Source organism: Mytilus galloprovincialis, chromosome 4 (assembly GCF_965363235.1).
Source record: "Mytilus galloprovincialis chromosome 4, xbMytGall1.hap1.1, whole genome shotgun sequence".
NCBI classification, from domain to species: domain Eukaryota; kingdom Metazoa; phylum Mollusca; class Bivalvia; order Mytilida; family Mytilidae; genus Mytilus; species Mytilus galloprovincialis.
The window spans coordinates 21,302,921-21,324,368 of NC_134841.1; the positions used below are offsets into that span (position 1 = coordinate 21,302,921).

The following is a 21,448-nucleotide window of genomic DNA, read 5'->3' on the forward strand; positions in this document are numbered from 1 at the left end:
ATTCATGTCTGTCATATGTTGTTTTTTTTCGTAAATGGTTTTGTTATAAATTAGGCCTTTAGTTTTCTTATTTGAATTGTTTTACATTTTTCATATGTGGACCCATTATCTATAGGTGACTATACGGTATGTGTTTTTCTCATTTTTATTTCTGTGGATAGTTGTCTCATATGCAATCCTGCTGTCTTTATATTTTACATCCTTCACATCCTTGAATTTGCCAAGCATACAATTTTGAATGCAGATATTAAATGTGACGACAAAATTTAAACCTGTTTGGATGGGTAAAAAAATATATGTGTAATTTGTTTTACCAGATGAGTTTTTACATATTTTGCAAAAATAGAAGAATATCATATTTTTTATTAACTATTTTTATTTATAACTATTGTTTCCGAAACTGACAAAGATGGAAACTTTTGAAACATGAGCAAAACTATTGAAGTCAGTATAATAAATAATACAAAAATAAAGTTATATCCTAATATTTCTGTTAATGGTCCTAATATTACAGAAAATGTCAATTTCCCCATTACTTCAAGAGTTGCTAGCACTGTATAATGTGTGGACTGAACTGTAGGTGGTGCCCTCTGTGAACACTGCATCATCAGAGTGAAGGTTGCTGTGGTAACAGTGCCACTGATAAACAACATGGCTGACATAGCAAATACAGACAGCACTGAAATAAAAAGAAAATCAGAACAAAAATTGCATTTTCAGCTTAAAATCATGGATATCCAGTAGGGGTCAAACTGGCAACTGATGAGTATAGCAACCAAAATTTTGTCATTTTTTGTTTCATCAAGTTTGGAAAGTGTATGAAGAGTAAAGAAAATACATGACCATGTGTGTCACACTCCCTATGTAAGAATTTAATAAAATTCAGAGAACCAGTAATAATAATCTAGTGCAGTGCATAATAACAACTTCCATATTCCTGACTTCACAAGATGTAGGCCAGTGGATGGACAAATGCTAACTCTTCATTGGGTGAAAACAATCTGGAGGCATTCCAAAATTACATTTTATCTCTCAATGAAATTCAACATTTATGACAGCACATGACTCCCATGAAAACATCACAAAAATGCATATATATATGAAAAAAAAAAGAAAATAAAGTTGATATTGATTTGTAAAAGTGATAATCTTTCTCACTTTTGAGTATGAAGTTAAATGCTTTTACATCCCTTTTAAATTACAAAAAGAAGCATTAAATATACCCACTATTGCCCTCATGAATAAGGGTGTCTGAATTCTGTCCAACAAGTATTCTGAGTTTTCTGTATTATGTCTGAATGGTTCATTTATGCAAGTGTTTATTGATGGGTATAAAAAATAACTATTAACTGTTTTAAGAAAGCTGAGAACTTACGAGAAGAGACAGAGCTCATTTCTTCTGACCATGTCCATACTACAAGTAACTGTAGAGAAAGTGGGATCACTCTCAGAATACAAGTTAACTTCAGTGTCTTTGATGTTGTGTATCTAAAATGGATAGAAAAACAAATATGACAGTGAGTGTTAACTAATGTTTGTTTATTTGATTTCACCTGCGTAAACCACAACAGTGAAATATCTTCATTGTGCTCAATTATTCATTGACCACCAACCCTAATGATCATTTTTTCAAATCAACAAATTACAATAATTCTGAGTAACTTGAAGGCATCATATTGTTTTATAGATCAAAGTAACAAAAGATTTTAACCCAAAAAATATACAAATATTTTAACCATAAATATGTTGAAGACCCATTGATGGCCTTTGGCTGTTGTATATTTTAATGGATGGGTTGTTGTCTCTTTGACATATTCCCCATTTCCATTCTTATTTCTATTAAAGATAATTCTTGTATGGTAATGGCTTCATGAAGTTTTCAATTTAATTTATGTATTTATCTTTAATACATCTGTAAGTACATTATAAGTTTAGGCTACCTTGATTGAGGTCATTTTAGGTGTAAGGTTGAGTTCATTGTCCACAGAATATTCAGTGATAAGTGAAATAGAAGCATTTCTATGGTGTTTTTTTTTATCTATTTCTTGTGATTATGTCACTTGAGCCTTTTTATCCATTTTGTTTAAACTTCTATTTAATTTGTTTTATTGGTACATGTTTCATAAAAAAAACCCTAAACAATCTACTGACATATATTTTGTGTACATGTAACAGATGTATGAACAATTTGAACTTTGTAACATTACATTCAGTAACATAAAAGTCTAAGATACATGTGGCCTTTAAACTGGTTATTGTTTAACAGATTTGAGCAGAAATGGCAATGGCAGTCACTGGAGACTGCTGACTATTCTGGTATACACAAGATCACTTTATGGTTTCAGGTTGCACCCTTGTTATTTCCTTACTTATTGACCTAAGTAGGGCTTCAAAAACATTTAAACAAAAGTTAATGGGCAAAATAAGTTACAAACTTACCCTAGATGTGAAATTGCCCATCCCCCTAATACAGATCCACAGATTGACACACCTTGTCCCACCATTCCAGTCCAGAACCCTACCCAAGAGGCAGGAATCTTCTTGTCAATCAAAAACATTGGTACCATACTCAATGCTCCTTGTTCTCCTGAAAAAGGGGTGATTAGTTCATAAATAGCTATATATATATTATATACTCTCAGTCTGACTCTTGATACATTGATTTAGGGAGCTTAGTAAAACCATTTGATTTTTATGTGGGGGCTAGGATGAAAACTTTTATCCTGCATTTTCTTTAGTTGTTATCTCTGTCCTGCATTTTATTTTTCACTCTAATCGAACATGCATTTAATGGGTAGTGTATGCATATTATCCATGATACTACAATATTTAATAGGTAACCATCAATATAGCTAATGTATTTTCCTGAAAAAGATTCTTAACAAAAAGACATAAAACAAAGGGGATTGGAGTACAATGACCAAGCAACCAAATGAAGCCATAAACACTCAAAAAGATATCCTCTTGGATACCTATATATATCTAAATTAAACACTTAGTTTACATTTATAGTATGAAAACTTACCAAGTTTATATATGATAACAAACATCATAATCCATAATGTCCCAGGAGTGTTATAAATTTGCTGGAATGTTGATTTCATACCAGGCATTAATTTTCTTTCCATGGAATCATTTTCTTTTTCCTGTTCCTCTATTTCTGATTTTAATTGTTGTGGTGGATGAACAAAAATTTGAACAAATATTAAAGAAAATACATAAACTAATGCTAAACATATAAACAGTATGGTCCATTCCACATAATCACTAAGCCATGACAACACTCCTCCTCCAAAAATAGCCCCAAATTTATATCCTACAACCTGAGCTATGTTTCCATATGCTAACTCGGAGGAAGTCAAAACTTGAATAGCTATTCCATCAACTGCTATGTCCTGTGTAGATGTAATGAGATTGAATAAAAACATGACGACACCAAGTTCTCCAATATGATCTGGTGATGTGAATGACCCTAGGAAACATGTAAAAATAAGGCCAACCATACTCCAAGTCAGCCATAACTTTTTGGTACCATAGGTATCAACAAATGGAGCCCACAAGGCTTTACACATCCATGGAATTAATAGAAGTTTAAACATACTGATATCGGTAAGTGACATGCCATGGGTTCTGAAGTAAATTGGTAAGAACCGTGACTGTAATCCATATGGTAATCCTTGAATGAAATAAAGGAAAGCAAGAAACAATAAACTCTTCATGTTGCTAAATTTTTGTATCGTCCACAGATCTAAAACATTGTCTTATCTTTAAAGAACAAATCAATAATGCTCTGATATTGTTTTTGGTCTTCTGTGCTGGATATCTAAAACAAAAATTACAGTAAAAGTAAATTCTTGTGATTTTTTAATTTTACTCAGCAATATTTGGTATTCTATTTTTAAAAGGTTAATTATGATTTACTTACTACATACCTCCCTTAACATTTTAAGGTGACCAGATAGTTTCATGGGAGATAACAAATAATAGAATAATGAATGTTTATGTACCATGTTTGCCTTTTTTTTTAGATGATGGCTTAAAATTATCTTTGAATAACCTATAATAATAGTGTAAAAAGATTTATATATATATACATGTATAACAAGTCTAAAAGGGTACAACATCACCAAAAACACAATAAAACGAACAATATGTTAGATATTTCGGATAACAGATATCCTTCCTCGGTAATAGCACGATGACAAATGAATCATGTCAATTCAAATTAAGACTCTATCAAAATCTTGAAATTAATACAATTTAAGCGAATGCTGGAACAATGTTAAAATTTCCAAACACGGCGCAAAGACTACAGAGATATGCTAAAATAAAATTAGTTATTTACGATTTGAACTGGCACAACTCTGAATTCCCAAAGGTGGTGATAGTTGAGATGTTAAACAACTGTGTGGGAATACAGTCCCAATAAACAGTCCTGACCGATTTACGCTGGTATACTATTTAAAATATGACAGCGGTAGAAAAATTGCAGAGGGCATTAATGAAAAAACATAGAAGAGTCACTCATTTTCCCTACCATCACTAACTTCCTGCCATCACCTGTGTCCAGTTACTCCGTCTTCCGTACTGGACACTTACACTTTTCAGGAATTTTTGAATTATACTAGTTTTAATTACAGTTGGCAGGAATGTGTAAATACACAGCCACATTCTATTACTTAACCTTAGTAAAAATTTATTACTCATTTTTCTTTTTATCTAATTACTATATATTTGAAATGTTTAAATATGCAGTCTCTGTTGCAATTTTTCTACCGCTGTCATATTTTAAATAGTATACCAGCGTAAATCTGTCAGGACTGTTTATTGGGACTGTATTCCCACACAGTTGTCTAACATCTCAACTATCACCACCTTTGGGAATTCAGAGTTGTGCCAGTTCAAATCGTAAATAACTAATTTTATTTTAGCATATCTCTGTAGTCTTTGCGCCGTGTTTGGAAATTTTAACATTGTTCCAGCGTTCGCTTAAATTGTATTAATTTCAAGATTTTGATAGAGTCTTAATTTGAATTGACATGATTCATTTGTCATCGTGCTATTACCAAGGAAGGATATCTGTTATCCGAAATATCTAACATACTGTTCGTTTTATTGTGTTTTTGGTGATGTTGTACCCTTTTAGACTTGTTATATATTATATTTTGTAGTGTACTGAATCATAATTATATGATCCATCGCCCCATAAGATTTATCGTTGACTATTTATTCAGTCATTTAATATATATATAGAGAGAGAGTTGCAATAGGATGTTGTTGTTTTTTCAATAGAGACCATTATTTACATCCTGTCATGGTAACTTCTTACATTTGCATCTATACAGAAGATGTTGGTAAACTTTTAAACTCTGTAAGTGAATTTCCCCCAAAAATCTTTAAATGTCCTGTACCAAGTCAGGACTATGGTAGTTATTATTAAATAATCGTTTTTTTATGTTTGCTGGCATTTGTTTTAGTAGCAGTTCAGTGTATCTGTTATTCTGAGTGAATTATTAATAAATTTCTGCTTCAAGATGCTTCAGTGCATATATATTAATAACAGAATTTAAAACATTATGTGAATATGTTGCAATTTTGAGGCTAAAATGGTTAGCAAGGTTTAAACCTTTGATGTTTTTTTTTTTTTCTATTTTATTCCAAATTGGTAAATGAAATTATATGTTATTTACAAAATAACCAAATATAAACAATTGGCATAAAGTTTCCACTTTATTGTCTTTTTAAGGTTCATCATAACAAACGGACAAATATGGCTGTATTTACATGCCAAAAATTACTCTGAGTACAGACTTACCTGTGAAGTTGGAAAAGTTTTAATGCCTGGCATCCACTAGATATAATAAAGTTACATGCATTTTCTGTTTCAGAAAGATAAAATCTCTTTTGGATTTTGATGGGCATTTTTTTTCCTTCATGCAAAAGATGTGAAAATTAACTAAGTTGTGGTACAACTATGAGATGCTCCCTCAGGTAAAAAACCGGTTAGTATTGTTTTGATTGTCCTTAATTGACATGGACAAGAGTTATCTTCACAACTATAGGTGAGTTAAAGAGTTTATCGGTCGTCCCACTGTCTATATCACTCTGTTCAGCTCTTAATATTATTCCGTATCATGTCTTTGTGACGTCAAATACGTTGACCCGGCCTTAATAACTTTGACCCGGACATATCAGCGACGTCATAATGTTTGAACCGACGTTAATAACTTTGACCCGAACTTATCAAGTCATCTTTTGTGTGCTGGTGAAACAAAGAAAACACTTCTGAAACACGCAAATATAGCCCGATAAATCGATTATCAGATTATCTGCATATTGATATTGTAAAATATCAGCTGCTTGACATTATATGAAGGCTTTTTGATCTCGTTCGCTACGCTCACTCGACAAAAAGCTTCATATTATGTCTCGCAGCTGATATTTTACGATATCAAAATGCAGATAACCTGATAATCGGTACTTATCTGAGTCAGTGAGTGGACAGTATCAAAGTAATTCAGGTGTTTGTTTATTTTTACACCTTCTGCAGAAAGGAAAAAAAATGCCCATCAAAAACTAAAAAAGATTTTATCTTTCTTAAACACAAAATGCATTTAACTTTTATATATTTAGTGGATGCTAGGCATTAAAACTTTCCAAACAGCACAGGTAAGTCTGTACACAGAGAAGTTTTTGGGGTGAAAATACGGCCATATTTGTCCGTTTGTTAGGCCAATTAAAATTAATTGATAGATTTTCATCCCCGCCCGCCCCTCTGAAATCGCCCCGCCCCGAATTTTTTTATTTTATAAAATTTACGATTTCCGGATTTTGTTCATTCCCGTTACCGGTAACCGTTAAAATTTCGTTTCATTCAATGCTTCCTGTTTCAAATTTCGGTTTTGTACCTCGAGTAAATCTAACCAAAATGATTAAGTCGACCTTTCCGCTGCTCTATGATGACAACATCATCTTCCGAGAGTAAAGATTGATAACGAGAATGACATGAAATATTGGTGTTACGAGAAAAACGCTGTTTCCAAGACTGCAAATCGCGGTATGTCACAAATTTCTGTGATTAGAAAACTGCGGACTTCTTTATTTATGCAATGACTTTGTCTCAGGAAATTTAAACTGTAAATGATACCCAAAGCACAAGATTCGTGGAAACCATTGATACAGAAAACATGACTGAATTATAGATATTGAAACACAAGCACGAACTTGTTAGATTTATGACCGTTTATTGAATTTAAAAAGTCGACTAACATACACATTTTATTTATGCAAGCCCTTTGATTTTACCCATGGCTGTCTTTTTATGTTGACAAACCTCAAATGTCCAAATACACCCAAAAAGACTCATTAAACAACAACTTTTTTTTTATTATTAAGTTCATGTTTTACATGATAATTATATTTTCATCTTGCATATAAAGTACCAACCCTATTATTTTCAACACTCTCTGAGTTTTCATTTTATTCTGTACTCATAATAATTGTGTTGCATTCCAATGCGTTTGCTTCATTTTATGGTAATACAAACCATTGTTTAGAAACCAAAATACATTTTGTGTAGGTACATGTAGTCTAACTGAAGAGAGTATTTCTCACACGTTTTTGTTGTTAAGTTTTTAAAGCCGCATACTTGCATATATGAAGAACTCGTCACAAAAGGGTTTCATATGGAATAAAATTTAAAAAATAAAATCCTCCCACCCGCCCCATTATTTTCAAATATTTGGATGAAAATCTACTAATTAATTTTAGTTGGCCTTATGGTGAACCTTAAATAAAGTGTATATTATAAGACTTCAACTTGTCTTGACTTTAGTTTAGAAAAAAACATTAAAACACACAATATACCTATTAAAATTCATAGGATAACTAGGACAGTCTTATCTTAATGAGATTAAACTAACTAACAAAAACTTGACTTAAACATGTTGAACAAGCAATGCTAGCTGAATGTTTGTTTACATTTGACAGGATACACATGGTTTTAACCATGGGAGATTACTCAAACATCATTGAGTGGGAAATTTAAATAAATAAAAAAAAAAATGTGTATGCAACAAATGATAAATAAAAGACTAGGCACAAGATTAATAATGTTCTACAAAATAGAATATCAAATAGTATATTTAAATGCCTGTAACATATATATAGGCCACGCTGCACAAAACAGTAAATAATCTTCAGAACAATGAAGGAATACCGAAAACCTTAAGAAGAAGAAATTCATTCAAATTAATCTATAATCTTTCAAATTCAGACAGGAGACCTCATAGACTTATACCATAAATTTATGTTGATGAGCAAATGGCTAAAGTGACCTCTGTTCACTTAGGCTACTGAAAAATTGAAAGAAATGCCAGAAAATAAAAAAATGTTTGATCAAAACATTTTACAAAAAAAAAAAGCAAGTTCCGGGATAATTTCTACATCTACATCATACGACGATCCATCATTACATTGATGACTATACGTCGGCGCATCGCAAACAGACACTTAATAAAATATAATAACTAATTTTGTGCAATAATTCCAAAAAAAATTTTGTGCAAAAACAAAACAAAAATTAACACATTTACATTATTTACAAACAGGTTAGATATCTAAATATACTGACTCTGGATAAGTATTTTAAACTGATCCAGGGAGTTAACACTGCTGACATTTTGTGGGAGTGAGTTCCACAGTACAACTGTGAATGGGAAAAAGCTGTACTTGAAGTAGTCTGTTCTTGTGCTAAATGTTTGGTATTGTAATGAATTAGTGAATCTGGTGTTTTTGACTGGCTGTGGTAAAAGGTAAAGGTTTGGGTCTACTGCAATGAGATGGTGTGAGATTTTGTAAAGCATAGTGACTCGATTGATGTTTCTGCGAGTTTCAAGTGACTTCCATTGAAGATGGTCAATCATGGAAGTGACACTACTGGTGTTGTGGTATCTGTTGGTGACATAGCGTGCTGCCCTTCTTTGTACCGTACTTTTTCGATGTTGTTTTTTTGTTTTTGGGTGTGAGGTGACCAAACTGAAGAGCAGTATTCTAAATTTGAACGTACCATGGATTTGTATGCCAAACTTTTAGTTTCTTCCTGATTTATTTTTAAGTTTCTTTTTAGAAAGCCTAAGATCTTATTTGCTTTTGCAGTAATATTATTTATATGTGTATCCCAAGACATGTTGTGAGAAAGGGTGATACCGAGATATTTTGCAGTGCTGACGGATTCTAAGATGTGGCCTTTTAATACATAGTCATGTTTGAATGGTGACTGTGATCTTGTCACAGTAAGAGAGTTGCATTTTTCTGGATGGAATTGCATACCCCAAGTTTGTTCCCAATTGGCTAGGCAGTTTAGATCATTTTGTAGTATGGTACAATCTTGTTGATTTGTTATGTTTCTGTATAAGATACAATCATCTGCAAACAAGCTTGTTTTTGATGTTACTGCTGCAGGTAGGTCATTAATGAAGATGAGAAAAAGTAGTGGACCCAAAACTGAGCCTTGGGGCACCCCACTTACCACAGGTATTTGACTAGATACCTCTCCGTCAAGGGCAACCTGTTGCGTTCTGTTACTAAGGAAGGCTGATACCTTTTTTTTTATGGAATGACTTACCTATATCTCTGAAAATCATTCTCAAGAACAAATTCATTAAAAAAAAAATTACTATATTTGAATCATTAACAATCTGTGTAATATTATATAAGTATTTGTCAAAACTTTGAATATTTTAGGCTAATGATTTTGAATGATGCCAAAACTGTATGAACTCATAATTTCTACCAGTTTTAAAAGTAGTATATTTCATTACAATTTTTTATTTGATTTTTTCTCATATCACGTGATGTGTGTGTGTCTTTGTTAGATTTGTTTGTTATATTTCACGAAGGGCTCTGACTGGGAAGATCAGTTTTATAGCTAACAGTCAACCCTTTAAAGTAAAGAATTATGTTTATAATCATTGTTATATTATGGAAATGTTTATGATTATAACATATTTTTTTCATGTGAGTGTTGAAAAACAATGACTTGTTTTTTTTCCCTTGGACCTGAGACTCAGGTTTTATTAAATTTTAATTGAACAATTACATGTCGTCTGCAAACGGTAAAATACGAAACTACTTTAGAATAATGTAGCTCGCTTTTTTGAGTGTATACGGTTTTATAGGTAAATTGAGAGTGACCAATCTCTGTGTTATAGTAGTCTCAGCTTGGACCTATATTCAGAGTTCTATCACTATAAAATAAAATTGAACCAGGTGCTCCGCAGGGCGCAGCTTTATACGACCGCAGAGGTCGAACCCTGAACAGTTGGGGCAAGTATGGACAAAACATTCAAGCGTGATACAGCTCTGAATTTGGATTGTGATCAAATTTTTGACATTACATGGTTTTTTTTACACAAAACAAATGTCAAGATTTTACAAATCAATTAAAGATTTCTTCTTCAAACTTATTTAAATCTAAAATTAAATAGTTGACACAGCATAGGTTTCTGACACAGAATGAATGTGGTCTAATGAACTTAAAAGTTTTTTTTTGCCTTTGAGCAATTCACTATGCTGTTGAATATTAATCTTTTTCTTTTTATTTATGAAATCTGAAATGAGAAAAATTTAAACCCCCCCCCTTTTTTCACATCCCCGTTTCCCTTTTTCCAAAATTGATATCAATTCAAATTTCTAATGGAGTTTGCAACAATAACTACTCTTTTAAATACATCATAAAATATTAAAATGTAAAATAAAGTGCTTGTTATCACTGAATGGTAAAGATTGGTTGGTAGTAAAAGTGAATATACATTGTTTATTGTATAAAACAATAAAAAAAACTTCATCAGCAACATTTTATATTGGCAAATTTCCAATGAAGTTATTTACATAAAGTTATTGGCAAATAAAAATAGAAAATGACATCATAGTCATGTCTGGCAAATTTCCAACATACATTATCTAAAAACATTTTAGATAAGATAAGGAAAAAAAGCTTCATCAGCAACATTTTATATTGGCAAATTTCCAATGAAGTTATTTACATAAAGTTATTGGCAAATAAAAATAGAAAATGACATCATAGTCATGTCTGGCAAATTTCCAACATATATCATCAACTACTATTCTATACAAAGAAAGATAACTCCAATTGAAAATTAATTGCTATTGCACAATATTGTGCAATTAGATATTTCTTGCTATTGTGCAATACTGTGCAATTGAAAATTTCTTGCTATTGCACAATACTTGATATGCAATCCTGATTTGGACCAACTTGAAAACTGGGCCCATAATCAAAAATCAAAGTACATATTTAGATAAAGCATATCAAATAAGCCCAAGAATTTAATTTTTGTTAAAATCAAACTTAGTTTAATTTTGGACCCTTTGGACCTTAATGTAGACCAATTTGAAAACTGGACCAAAAATTAAGAATCTACATACACAGTTAGATTTGGCATATCAAAGAACCCATTTATTCTATTTTTGATGAAATCAAACAAAGTTTAATTTTGGACCCCCATTTGGACCAACTTGAAAACTAGGCCAATAATTAAAAATCTAAGTACATTTTTAAATTCAGCATATCAAAGAACCTCAAGGATTCAATTTTTGTTAAAATCAAACTAAGTTTAATTTTGGACCCTTTGGACCTTAATGTAGACCAATTTGAAAACGGGACCAAAAATTAAGAATCTACATACATAGTTAGATTCGGCATATCAAAGAACCCCAATTATTCAATTTTTGATGAAATCACATAAAGTTCAATTTTGGACCCTTTGGGCCCCTTATTCCTAAACTGTTAGGACAAAAACTCCCAAAATCAAACCCAACCTTCCTTTTATGGTCATAAACCTTGTGTTTAAATTTCATAGATTTCTATTTACTTATACTAAAGTTATGGTGCGAAAACCAAGAATAATGCTTATTTGGGCCCTTTTTTGGCCCTTAATTCCTAAACTGTTGGAACCAAAACCCCAAAAATCAATCCCAACCTTCCTTTTGTGGTCATAAACCTTGTGCTAAAATTTCATTGATTTCTATTTACTTATACTAAAGTTATTGTGCGAAAACCAAGAATAATGCTTATTTGGGCCCTTTTTTGGCCCTTAATTCCTAAACTGTTGGAACCAAAACCCCAAAAATCAATCCCAACCTTCCTTTTGTGGTCATAAACCTTGTGTCAAAATTTCATAGATTTCTATTCACTTAATTTAAACTAAAGTTATAGTGCGAAAACCAAGAAAATGCTTATTTGGGCCCTTTTTGGCCCCTAATTCCTAAAATGTTGGGACCAAAACTCCCAAAATCAATCCCAACCTTCCTTTTGTGGTCATAAACCTTGTGTTAAAATTTCATTGATTTCTATTCACTTTTACTAAAGTTAGAGTGCGAAAACTAAAAGTATTCGGACGACGACGACGCCAACGTGATAGCAATATACGACCAAAAAATTAAAATTTTTGCGGTCGTATAAAAAGTATGACCTATATTTGTAGACAAAACCTCTATACTGGCTCTATAGAATATACAGTATTGGTATGCAGATCTTCAGACAATCATTCCAAATAACTTGGTAAAAAGTCTGAAGTAGAAACCTCAGAGCATGCTTGACCTTTGTGTGTGCTTGTGAAAAATGCTTATTTTTCCTAGATTAAAGTCCTGAAATATGGAAACAAAATTTTCCCTCATACCTGCATTATGTAATGATAACTTTCAAAGTTTATATTGGTGCCTTTCATTGCTAACTATACGGTATGAGCTTTGCTCATCTTGAAAAGGCTGTACAGTGACATATAATTGCTAACATCCATGTTATTTGGGCTCTCCCATACAGAAAAAATGATCACTAGGCCAACTGCATTGCTCAACTGGCCGCCAGTTGAGCTAACAGTTGAGGGCTAGTTGAGGGCTAGCTGGCCATCAGTTGAGCAAATAGTTGAGGGCCAGTTGAGGGCTAGCTGGATTTTTGCTATGCAAATTAGGTAGCCCTCAACTATCAATGCTCAACTTTATGCAAATTAGTTGAGCAACGTTGAGAAAATATCATAGTTGAGGGCTAGGTGTCCAACAGTTGAGCAATTAGAGTTGAGGGCTACCTGGCCAACAGTTGAGCACCAGGTCATTAAAAGTTGAGGGCTAGGTGGCCAATAGTTGAGGGCCAGGTCATTAAAAGTTGAGGGCTAGGTCTTAAAAAGTTGAGCATTATGTGGTAATTGAAAACTGATGACTACACATTGTAGAAAAAATAAATTTAAATTGTGTATTTTTATAGCCAAAATACTGCTGAAAGATCTTAACTCTCAACATACTACATGAATGCTTTATCCTTGCTTTTAAGAAGTTATCTAGCAAATAAGAATAGATCTCTAGTTTTATACCAAATTCATTATGAATATTCTTATTTTATTAGTAATACTTTCTAAAACAAATTGTCTTAATAATAAAATAAACATGTCTCCTGTCTTACACATTTTGACAATATATAAATTAATGCATAAATATATTGTCTCATTCTTTTCTTCACTCTTTAAAGTTTATAAAGAAAACACTTTAAATATCACTATTTTGAACTAAAAGAGCATAATTATACACTTATTCAAAATGGTGGAATCAAATCTAATCCAATGTACTTACCAAAAGATGTTTCCAGAAATATGTGTTAAACACCAATCTTCCTAAATCCAAGAGTCATGTCATCAGAAGAATACACTTCACTTTTCAATGTCAATACAGTTATTTGTAACTTTTTTTATCTACATTCATTGTAAAATTCATATTTTATTCATGATAGCTAGAAGACATCTTTACTTGCCATGTGCATGCTCAAACCCAGTTCAAATTTTAAATGTTTGGGGTTCTTTTGGGTATTGTGACAGTGTGATCACTTTGAGATTTGCCCCTAATAATAACTGTTAATTACCTAAATCTTGAATATTTGATATATCTTATAATAAAAGAAATACTGTTTGTTTTTTATCTTTATGTCAAAGATTTAGATAAGTTAAAATACAGAAAAATGTATAAAATTGAAAATATGTGCTTCCCTTAATTTTGCCTCAAACTTTGTGTACATTTATAATAATACTTCCTGTCCATTTGCACTAAAGACATATAAAACAGATGGCACATAACATTTATATCACTAGGTCATATTTCTAATTGCTCAACTTTTGCTCAACTATTAAAAAAAAATCAAAGTCTGAACGCTCAACTTTTCCTCAACTACAAAAATTTCAAAGTCTTAATGCTCAACTTTTCCTCAACTACAAAAATTTCAAAGTCTGAAAGCTCAACTTTTGCTCAACTATATGAAAATCAAAGATCAATTGCTCAACTTTTCCTCAACTTATTGGCCAGCTTCAGTTGAGGGCCAGTTGAGCGACATCTATCCAACATACAGTGCTTGGCCAGGTTTGAGTTGAGCTAAGATGCTCAACACCTAGCCCTCAACTATTTTGCTTAAAACAGCTAGCCCTCAACTGTCCGCCACATGGCCATCAACTGGCCCTCAACTTTTTTTTCTGTAGGGGAGCTAGCTGTTCTATAGTTGTCTAAAATGTTGTTGCAAGCAAATGAAAAACATAATCAATAGAATTTTCATCCAACTGTAATCTTATTTTATTTATCTTGAGCTCAATATAGTTCACATCAATTTTTTTACAACAAATAAAAAATACAATAAAAAGATGATTCACAACAAAAACAACAATATACCGGTAGTTAGCAGTAATAAAAACTAATTTCAACCTACATAACAAAGTAACTTTTCTCCTTGTTAGTTGTATTTCTATAGCTGCCATTTACAAACTTGATATAATATAAGGAACATTAAAATTGCATTTGTAGAAAAAAAATAGCACTAGTGGTTATACACAGCTGATTGGAAATATTTGAAATTTTTGTCAAAAGTTCAGACTCCTTTATTTTTTTCCCTATGATACAGAGTACAAATATATTTTGCCCCATCACATCAATTTTTCTTTTCAAATAAGACTTCAGCAGCTCATTAAAGGTCATTTACCAAAATTTAAGCAGATTTTGATTTCTTTTCTTTCAATTTAAGACCCAACCAATACCAATGCAAATATAAAATATATAAAAATATAGAGTTTGCCTTTTGCTGCCCGGGGGGTGTCAGGGGGTTGGAACCCCCCATTTTTTTGGGGACGATCAATGCATTTGAATGTGGACATGTAGTTGGAACCCCCCTTTGTCCTTTTTATCTTATTTTTACAGATTTGTAAGAATTCATGGAAAAGCAAGTTTTAATTAGAAAAGAACCATCTATAAAGTATTTTAAAAGTTATGAAAAAATAACATATAACAGAATATGAGACAACATAACACGGAATGCTGTTTCTCCTCCTTAGTACATGATAATATATTATGCAGTGTAAAACATCTTTAAATTTGAATAATCAATTGATCAAAAAATTATTCCTATGGACATCATATGAAAACTCTATACATTTATTTAATGAATGACTATTATTTATTTTGAATTTATTGAACCATAAAATTAATTTTTGACTCTTCACATTGAATAATCCGCGAAGCGGATTATGTAAAATGTGAAGAGTCAAAAATTAATTTTATGGTTCAATAAATTCATTATAAATAAATTTCTATCAAAAATAAAGCTCAAAGAACACTTTATATTTATATTAACAATAACAACGTACACACATGTTGGCGTATGAATACACAACGTCAGAGTGGGCGTGTCACCATTAAAATTGACAACATTGAAAATAAAACTAATAATTTTAACCAATCAGAAGACAGTAAATACACCAAATTTATTTATTTTATAATCCTACAATTAAGATATTTTATACAGTCAAAATGAAAAATAATCATGCCACAATACAAGAGGCTCTCAAGAGCTTGAATCGCTCACCTGTATTTCAGAGGAGAAGATTTGTAAATGTTAGCAAACTTGATGAAAAAATTGTGTAAAATTGTCTTTAAAGGTCAATTGACAATTTTGGTCATTTAGGGGTCAATTGACAATTTTGGTCATTTATATAACTTTTTTGTAGAGCTTACTTTGCTAAACATAATTGCTGTTTACAGTTTATTCCTATCCATAATGATATTCAAAAAACGGCAAAAAACGACAAAAAATTCATTAAAACTACCAATTCAGTGGCAGCTACCCAACAATAGGTTGCTCAATTCGTCTGAAAATTTCAGGGCTGATAGATCTTAATCTATTGAACAATCTAACCCCCATGTCAGATTTGCTCTGAAAGCTTTAGTTTTTGAGATATTAGCCAAAAACTGCATTTGACCCCTATGTTCTATTTATAGCCATGGTGGCCATGTTTGTTGGATCAAAACTTCGGATACACTTTATAAACTAGATACCCTAAGGAATATTTAGTAACTCGATTCAAAGAATAATGTGCCAAAAAGTTTGGAAATAGGGAGATATGCCATTCGGTATTGTGTTATCTTAAATCAATTGTGAATTAACTGTACATATTTTATGGTATCATATAACAACAAAAAAGAAACAAAACTAGATATCATTGAGATGGGAGCCATCTCTGTGGGCCCCGCTGTGAATAATGTGCATTAAAAAATTGAATCTTTACCATAGGACATGGGTTTGTCAACTGAAATCAAAGTTTTTGACCTTGACCTTTGACCTAGGAAGTTGTAAATAAATTATGACACACCCTTTGGTGTTGGTTTATAAACATGTCAAGTATAAACTTTGAAATCATAACGGTTCTCAAGATATAGAGCGGACACGATCTTCACCACAGGACACAGGGTTGTCAACTGAAACCAAAGTTTTTGACCTTGAACTTTGCCCTAGGCAGTCGTTCATAAATTATGACACACCCTCTGGTGTTGGTTCATATACATGTCAAGTATAAACTTTGAAATCATAACGGTTCTCAAGATATAAAGCGGACACGCTCTTCACCACAGGACATGGGGTTGTCAACTGAAACCAAAGTTTTTGACCTTGAACTTTGCCCTAGGCAGTCATTCATAAATTATGACACACCCTCTGGTGTTGGTTCATATACATGTCAAGTATAAACTTTGAAATCATAACGGTTCTCAAGATATAGAGCGGACACGATCTTCACCACAGAACACAGGGTTGTCAACTTAAACCAAAGTTTTTTTACCTTGACCTTTGACCTAGGAAGTTGTACATACATCATGACACGCCCTCTGGTGGTGGTTAATAAACATGTAAAGTATAAAGTATGAAATCATAATGGTTCTCTAGATATGGAGCGGACACAAAGTGTTACGGACAGACGGACGGACGGACAGACTGATCACTATAGGGCGACCCGCCTTTGGCGGGGCCCTAATTAACAAACTAAAAATAAAACTATGCAAATAATAGATTTTGTAAGCATGCAGTATTTAAAAATACATTCTTTCTATTATTATTCTACATATCAAGAGATAGCTTACTGGGATGTGTGTTAGAGAAATATGTACAAACCCATAGAATACAATTCTTATAAAAGTGATACCACCACTCCCACTTTTATATGAAAATAACTTTTATGGTATGTCATCTGTTGATATCAAATATTTTTATTGTATAAAAATGATATGCAAAGAGAATGTGTCCATAGTACAGGATGCCCCACTCACACTATAGTTTTCCATGTTCAGTGGACCATGAATTTGGGGTCAAAACTTTAATTTGGAACTAAAATTAGAAAGATCATACCATAGGGAACATGTGTACTAAGTTTCAATTTGATGTAACTTCAACTTTATCAAAATCTACCTTGACAAAAACTTTAACCAAAACTTTAACCTGAACTTTGCACTATCATTTTCTATGTTCAGTGGACTGTGAAATTGGGGTCAAAACTTTAATTTGGCATTAAAATTAGAAAGATCATATCATGGGGAACATGTGTACTAAGTTTAAAGTTGATTGGAATTCAACTGCATCATGAACTACCTTGACCAAAAACTTTAACCTAAAGCAGGACAGACAGACGGGCGAACAGACGGACGGACACACAGACCAGAAAACATAATGCCCCTCTACTATCGTAGGTGGGGCATAAAAAACATGTAAAAATCTAACAAAATTCTTTATAGTGATAAGCATAATAATTTGAAAAGTGAAACATTACCCCCATCCCTATCTTCAGAAGTGAAATATTAACTCCAGTATTTTCCCTCGAGTTTTCAAATAGCACCATAGAACCTAGTACTGGTTTTTCAAAAAAAATATAGCACCTTATTCTATTGTAAAATCTTCCCACATAGCACCATTGTAGAAAATATAGCACCAGGGTACCATGATGCTTTAAGGCCCTGGGAAGGACTTTAACTCCACCTTTTAAAATAATAAATATAAATATTGTTTGATTTACAACTGAACAATTTTCAATTGAAATTCCAGATTATCAATGGTAAAGTGTTATCTAAGTTATTTACCATTGACTCTGCATTTTGGATTAACAACTTCAATTAAATTTTTCTTCACAACTATTTCAAAACAACTGTTATATATTATATAAGTATCAAAATAGACAAAATTTAATATAGCCAAGTCCTGGATAGGATCAATTTAATCTTTTAAGTGTGCATCTAAACCTTTTCACTGATTGAACTATTGTAATGTAATAACAAATGTACATGTATTTACATATTCAAAACCCCATCCTCAATAACCTTTTGTTTTTAGTACAAGTTGACCTATAGCTTACATCTGTTACATTCTATAACATACAATTACACTATTTACACCAAGGTTTCATTAAGGTAGCACTACAGTCAGAATTTTCTGACTCCAACCAACAGTCTTTAACGATTAATTTCTCCAAAACTACTCAATGGATTTTTAAAATCTTTAGCTCATTATAAAGGTGAAATATTAATTCTTCTTAATCTGTAGATAAATTAATTTTTGGTATGATTAATCTCAAAGTATAGCTCCTTAATTGCCAAAAAAGTGGTCATCCAACTTGGATGAAAATGACACATTCAGGTCAAATGGTAGTAAAAATTTGTTTTCATCTCTTTAATCAACCATACACTATAAACATAACCGTGTCTCAGATTTTTGATGTATGCCTCCAGTAAGAAGATATATTGATGTAACTGCTGGGTACCACACCTCATTTCACCTTTCATCTTTGGACAACTATAAATTCATTTAGAAACAAATTATCCAAAAACTGGGACACGGTATTGTAGAAAATACTCCCTTTAATCACATATATCAAAGTCAAACCTAAAGGGGTACCAATGAAGTTTCTGTATTCATATTTTGCTAACAATTCTCATGAAAAATTGTTCAAAGAAATGACCTAAAAACTGAATTTCCCCCTTATAACCCCTATAAATGTATCATTAGTACAAAAGTTCCACTGAGAACACACCAGGAGTGTTCTGACACCATTATTTTATCAATATAACCACACACTTTGTGTCTTTGATGCTCTAATACTGTAAATTTTGAATTATATGTGCACTGACCAACACTAACTTAGCATTTGGCGGGAGTTTGACGTCACAGATTTGACCAACATCTGTGATGTAGTAATTAAATATAGACAAAGCTCCGCCTCTCTCCAGACAGTCTAAGATAAGAGAATAACAGGAATGACCAGCTGCATATGAACAATTTTTAACATAATTATATTCACTATAAAGAATGATTTCATTTGTATTGTAAAAAGAAATATACTATGAAATTAGAACATTAAAATTATGCAATAAAAGACATGTTCCATAAAAGATCAAGACCATCCCCTTGCTGAAAATAGATTCTTGATTCTTGAGTTTTATGGAATTTAAAAATTTCACATAAACTTAAAATTGGTTTAAGTGCCTGAAACTCCTAACAAAAGACAGATTCAGAGACATATACTTCTTGTTTGTAGTAAGACCCTTAAAAGTTTAAAGTTTGTCAGAGGCTTTCAAGATACTTTCACACTCTTATCCTTAAATATACGGTATATATATAGTTTTGTTCATTTTGGTAAGATTTCTTCCCTTTAGATTTTCTCCTTTTTAATAACTTTCCCTTTTCTCTGTTTACTTCAAAGTTATATAAATTACTTTTGTTGCAATACACATGATACAATGAGATAAGATCACACTATTTATCTTGTGGTCAGTGATTAACAGCTGGACACTGGCATCAACAGATGATTGACATATTAGCCCCTCCTAAATGCCTATATATTTAGATTAATTACCATGTGCCTTTATTTACATAAGTTCATTATCAATTTACTCCCTGTTGTGATATGATAATGATTTTGGGATTTTTACAAACTGTGTAGAATAATACTTACTTTAAAATTATGTGATAAAAAAAATATCTTAAAAATATCACTGTTAGACTGTAGTGCTACCTTAAATGAGGATATGAATGTCCTGCACTATCAGGCCTCAAATTAGGAGATAACAATATTGTGTTTTAAGCTCCCAAGGCATTAATTCGGGATTTGATGGTCGCAAATTAAGTTTACTGGCGACACGTTAGAGGAGACAGTAAACGGGTACTTGCGACCATCAAATCCCCAATTGATGCCGTCGAAGCTTAAAATACAATATTGTTATCTCCATTCCAATGAAACAGAAAACAACGTTAAAACATGTATTTAAAATCAGTCATATGGAGTCTGCGATTGTGTGTATGTCCCATAGCATCAATTGTGAATTGATGCCTTGTAAATAAGTGATGTTATCCAATCAAAATGAACGTTACAAACGTTGTTGCATTAGAATGGTCATTTTCAGCAAGTTAGTGTCAAATAATTGTGATTTATCAAAATATCTTTTTTGAAATTAGTCAGAGGTCTCAAATAATTATTGTTACGGTTATTTTTGGAAAAAATGTAACGTGATTCTTTAGAATCAGTCAATTTTTTATCATCTTAGAAAGTGCACATTTTATTGTCATGCACCAAAAAATAATGTTCACGTCATTTGGCAAGAATTTCTATTGTTATTTGTCATGAAGGAACCCCCATTACAACCTTCTTATAAGTAATTGGATATTCTGCATTTATCATGTTTGTCCATAAAATAAGATGGAAATTTTGAAAGATGCAAAAGACATCAAGACAGAAGCTTCCCTTAGTATGGTTTTGATTAACGGATCAAAGAAACATGAAGGTGACCATAGACATATACCATTACCATCCAATCATTAGGCCAATTATAAATTGTTATAATATTTGTGATGTTCTTTATAATTGCACATTATGATTAAGAGTCAAAAGAAATAATATCAAAAATTTTGACATTTTTATTTGTACACAAGATTTCCTCAAATTGATCGAAATGATCACAATTTTTTTCTATTAATCAACAATTGTAATAATATTTTAATAGATAGTATGTATGTGAACAATGACTATCATAGTCCACATTTAATAGTAGCACTTTCCACATGTGCGTGGCAGTACCTAATACAGTGTAT

General features: G+C 32.0%; 1 protein-coding gene across 3 annotated transcripts; it reads right to left on the reverse strand.

Annotated features, from left to right (window-relative positions):
• Window positions 1-358: 358 nt before the first annotated feature.
• On the reverse strand, window positions 359-8,032 carry LOC143071613 (major facilitator superfamily domain-containing protein 3-like). Of its 3 annotated transcripts, none has more exons than XM_076246031.1 (5): window positions 7,867-8,032; window positions 3,026-3,823; window positions 2,440-2,587; window positions 1,376-1,488; window positions 359-679 (listed from the first exon to the last, which is right to left on the reverse strand). In XM_076246031.1, the coding sequence occupies exons 2-5, from the start codon at window positions 3,717-3,719 to the stop codon at window positions 366-368; spliced, it is 1,269 nt and encodes a 422-aa protein (XP_076102146.1). In that variant the 5' UTR covers window positions 3,720-3,823; window positions 7,867-8,032; the 3' UTR covers window positions 359-365. The 3 variants fall into 3 exon arrangements, with proteins under 3 accessions (XP_076102146.1, XP_076102148.1, XP_076102147.1); XM_076246033.1 differs by having other exon boundaries at window positions 7,927-8,030; XM_076246032.1 differs by having other exon boundaries at window positions 7,923-8,030.
• Window positions 8,033-21,448: the final 13,416 nt, after the last annotated feature.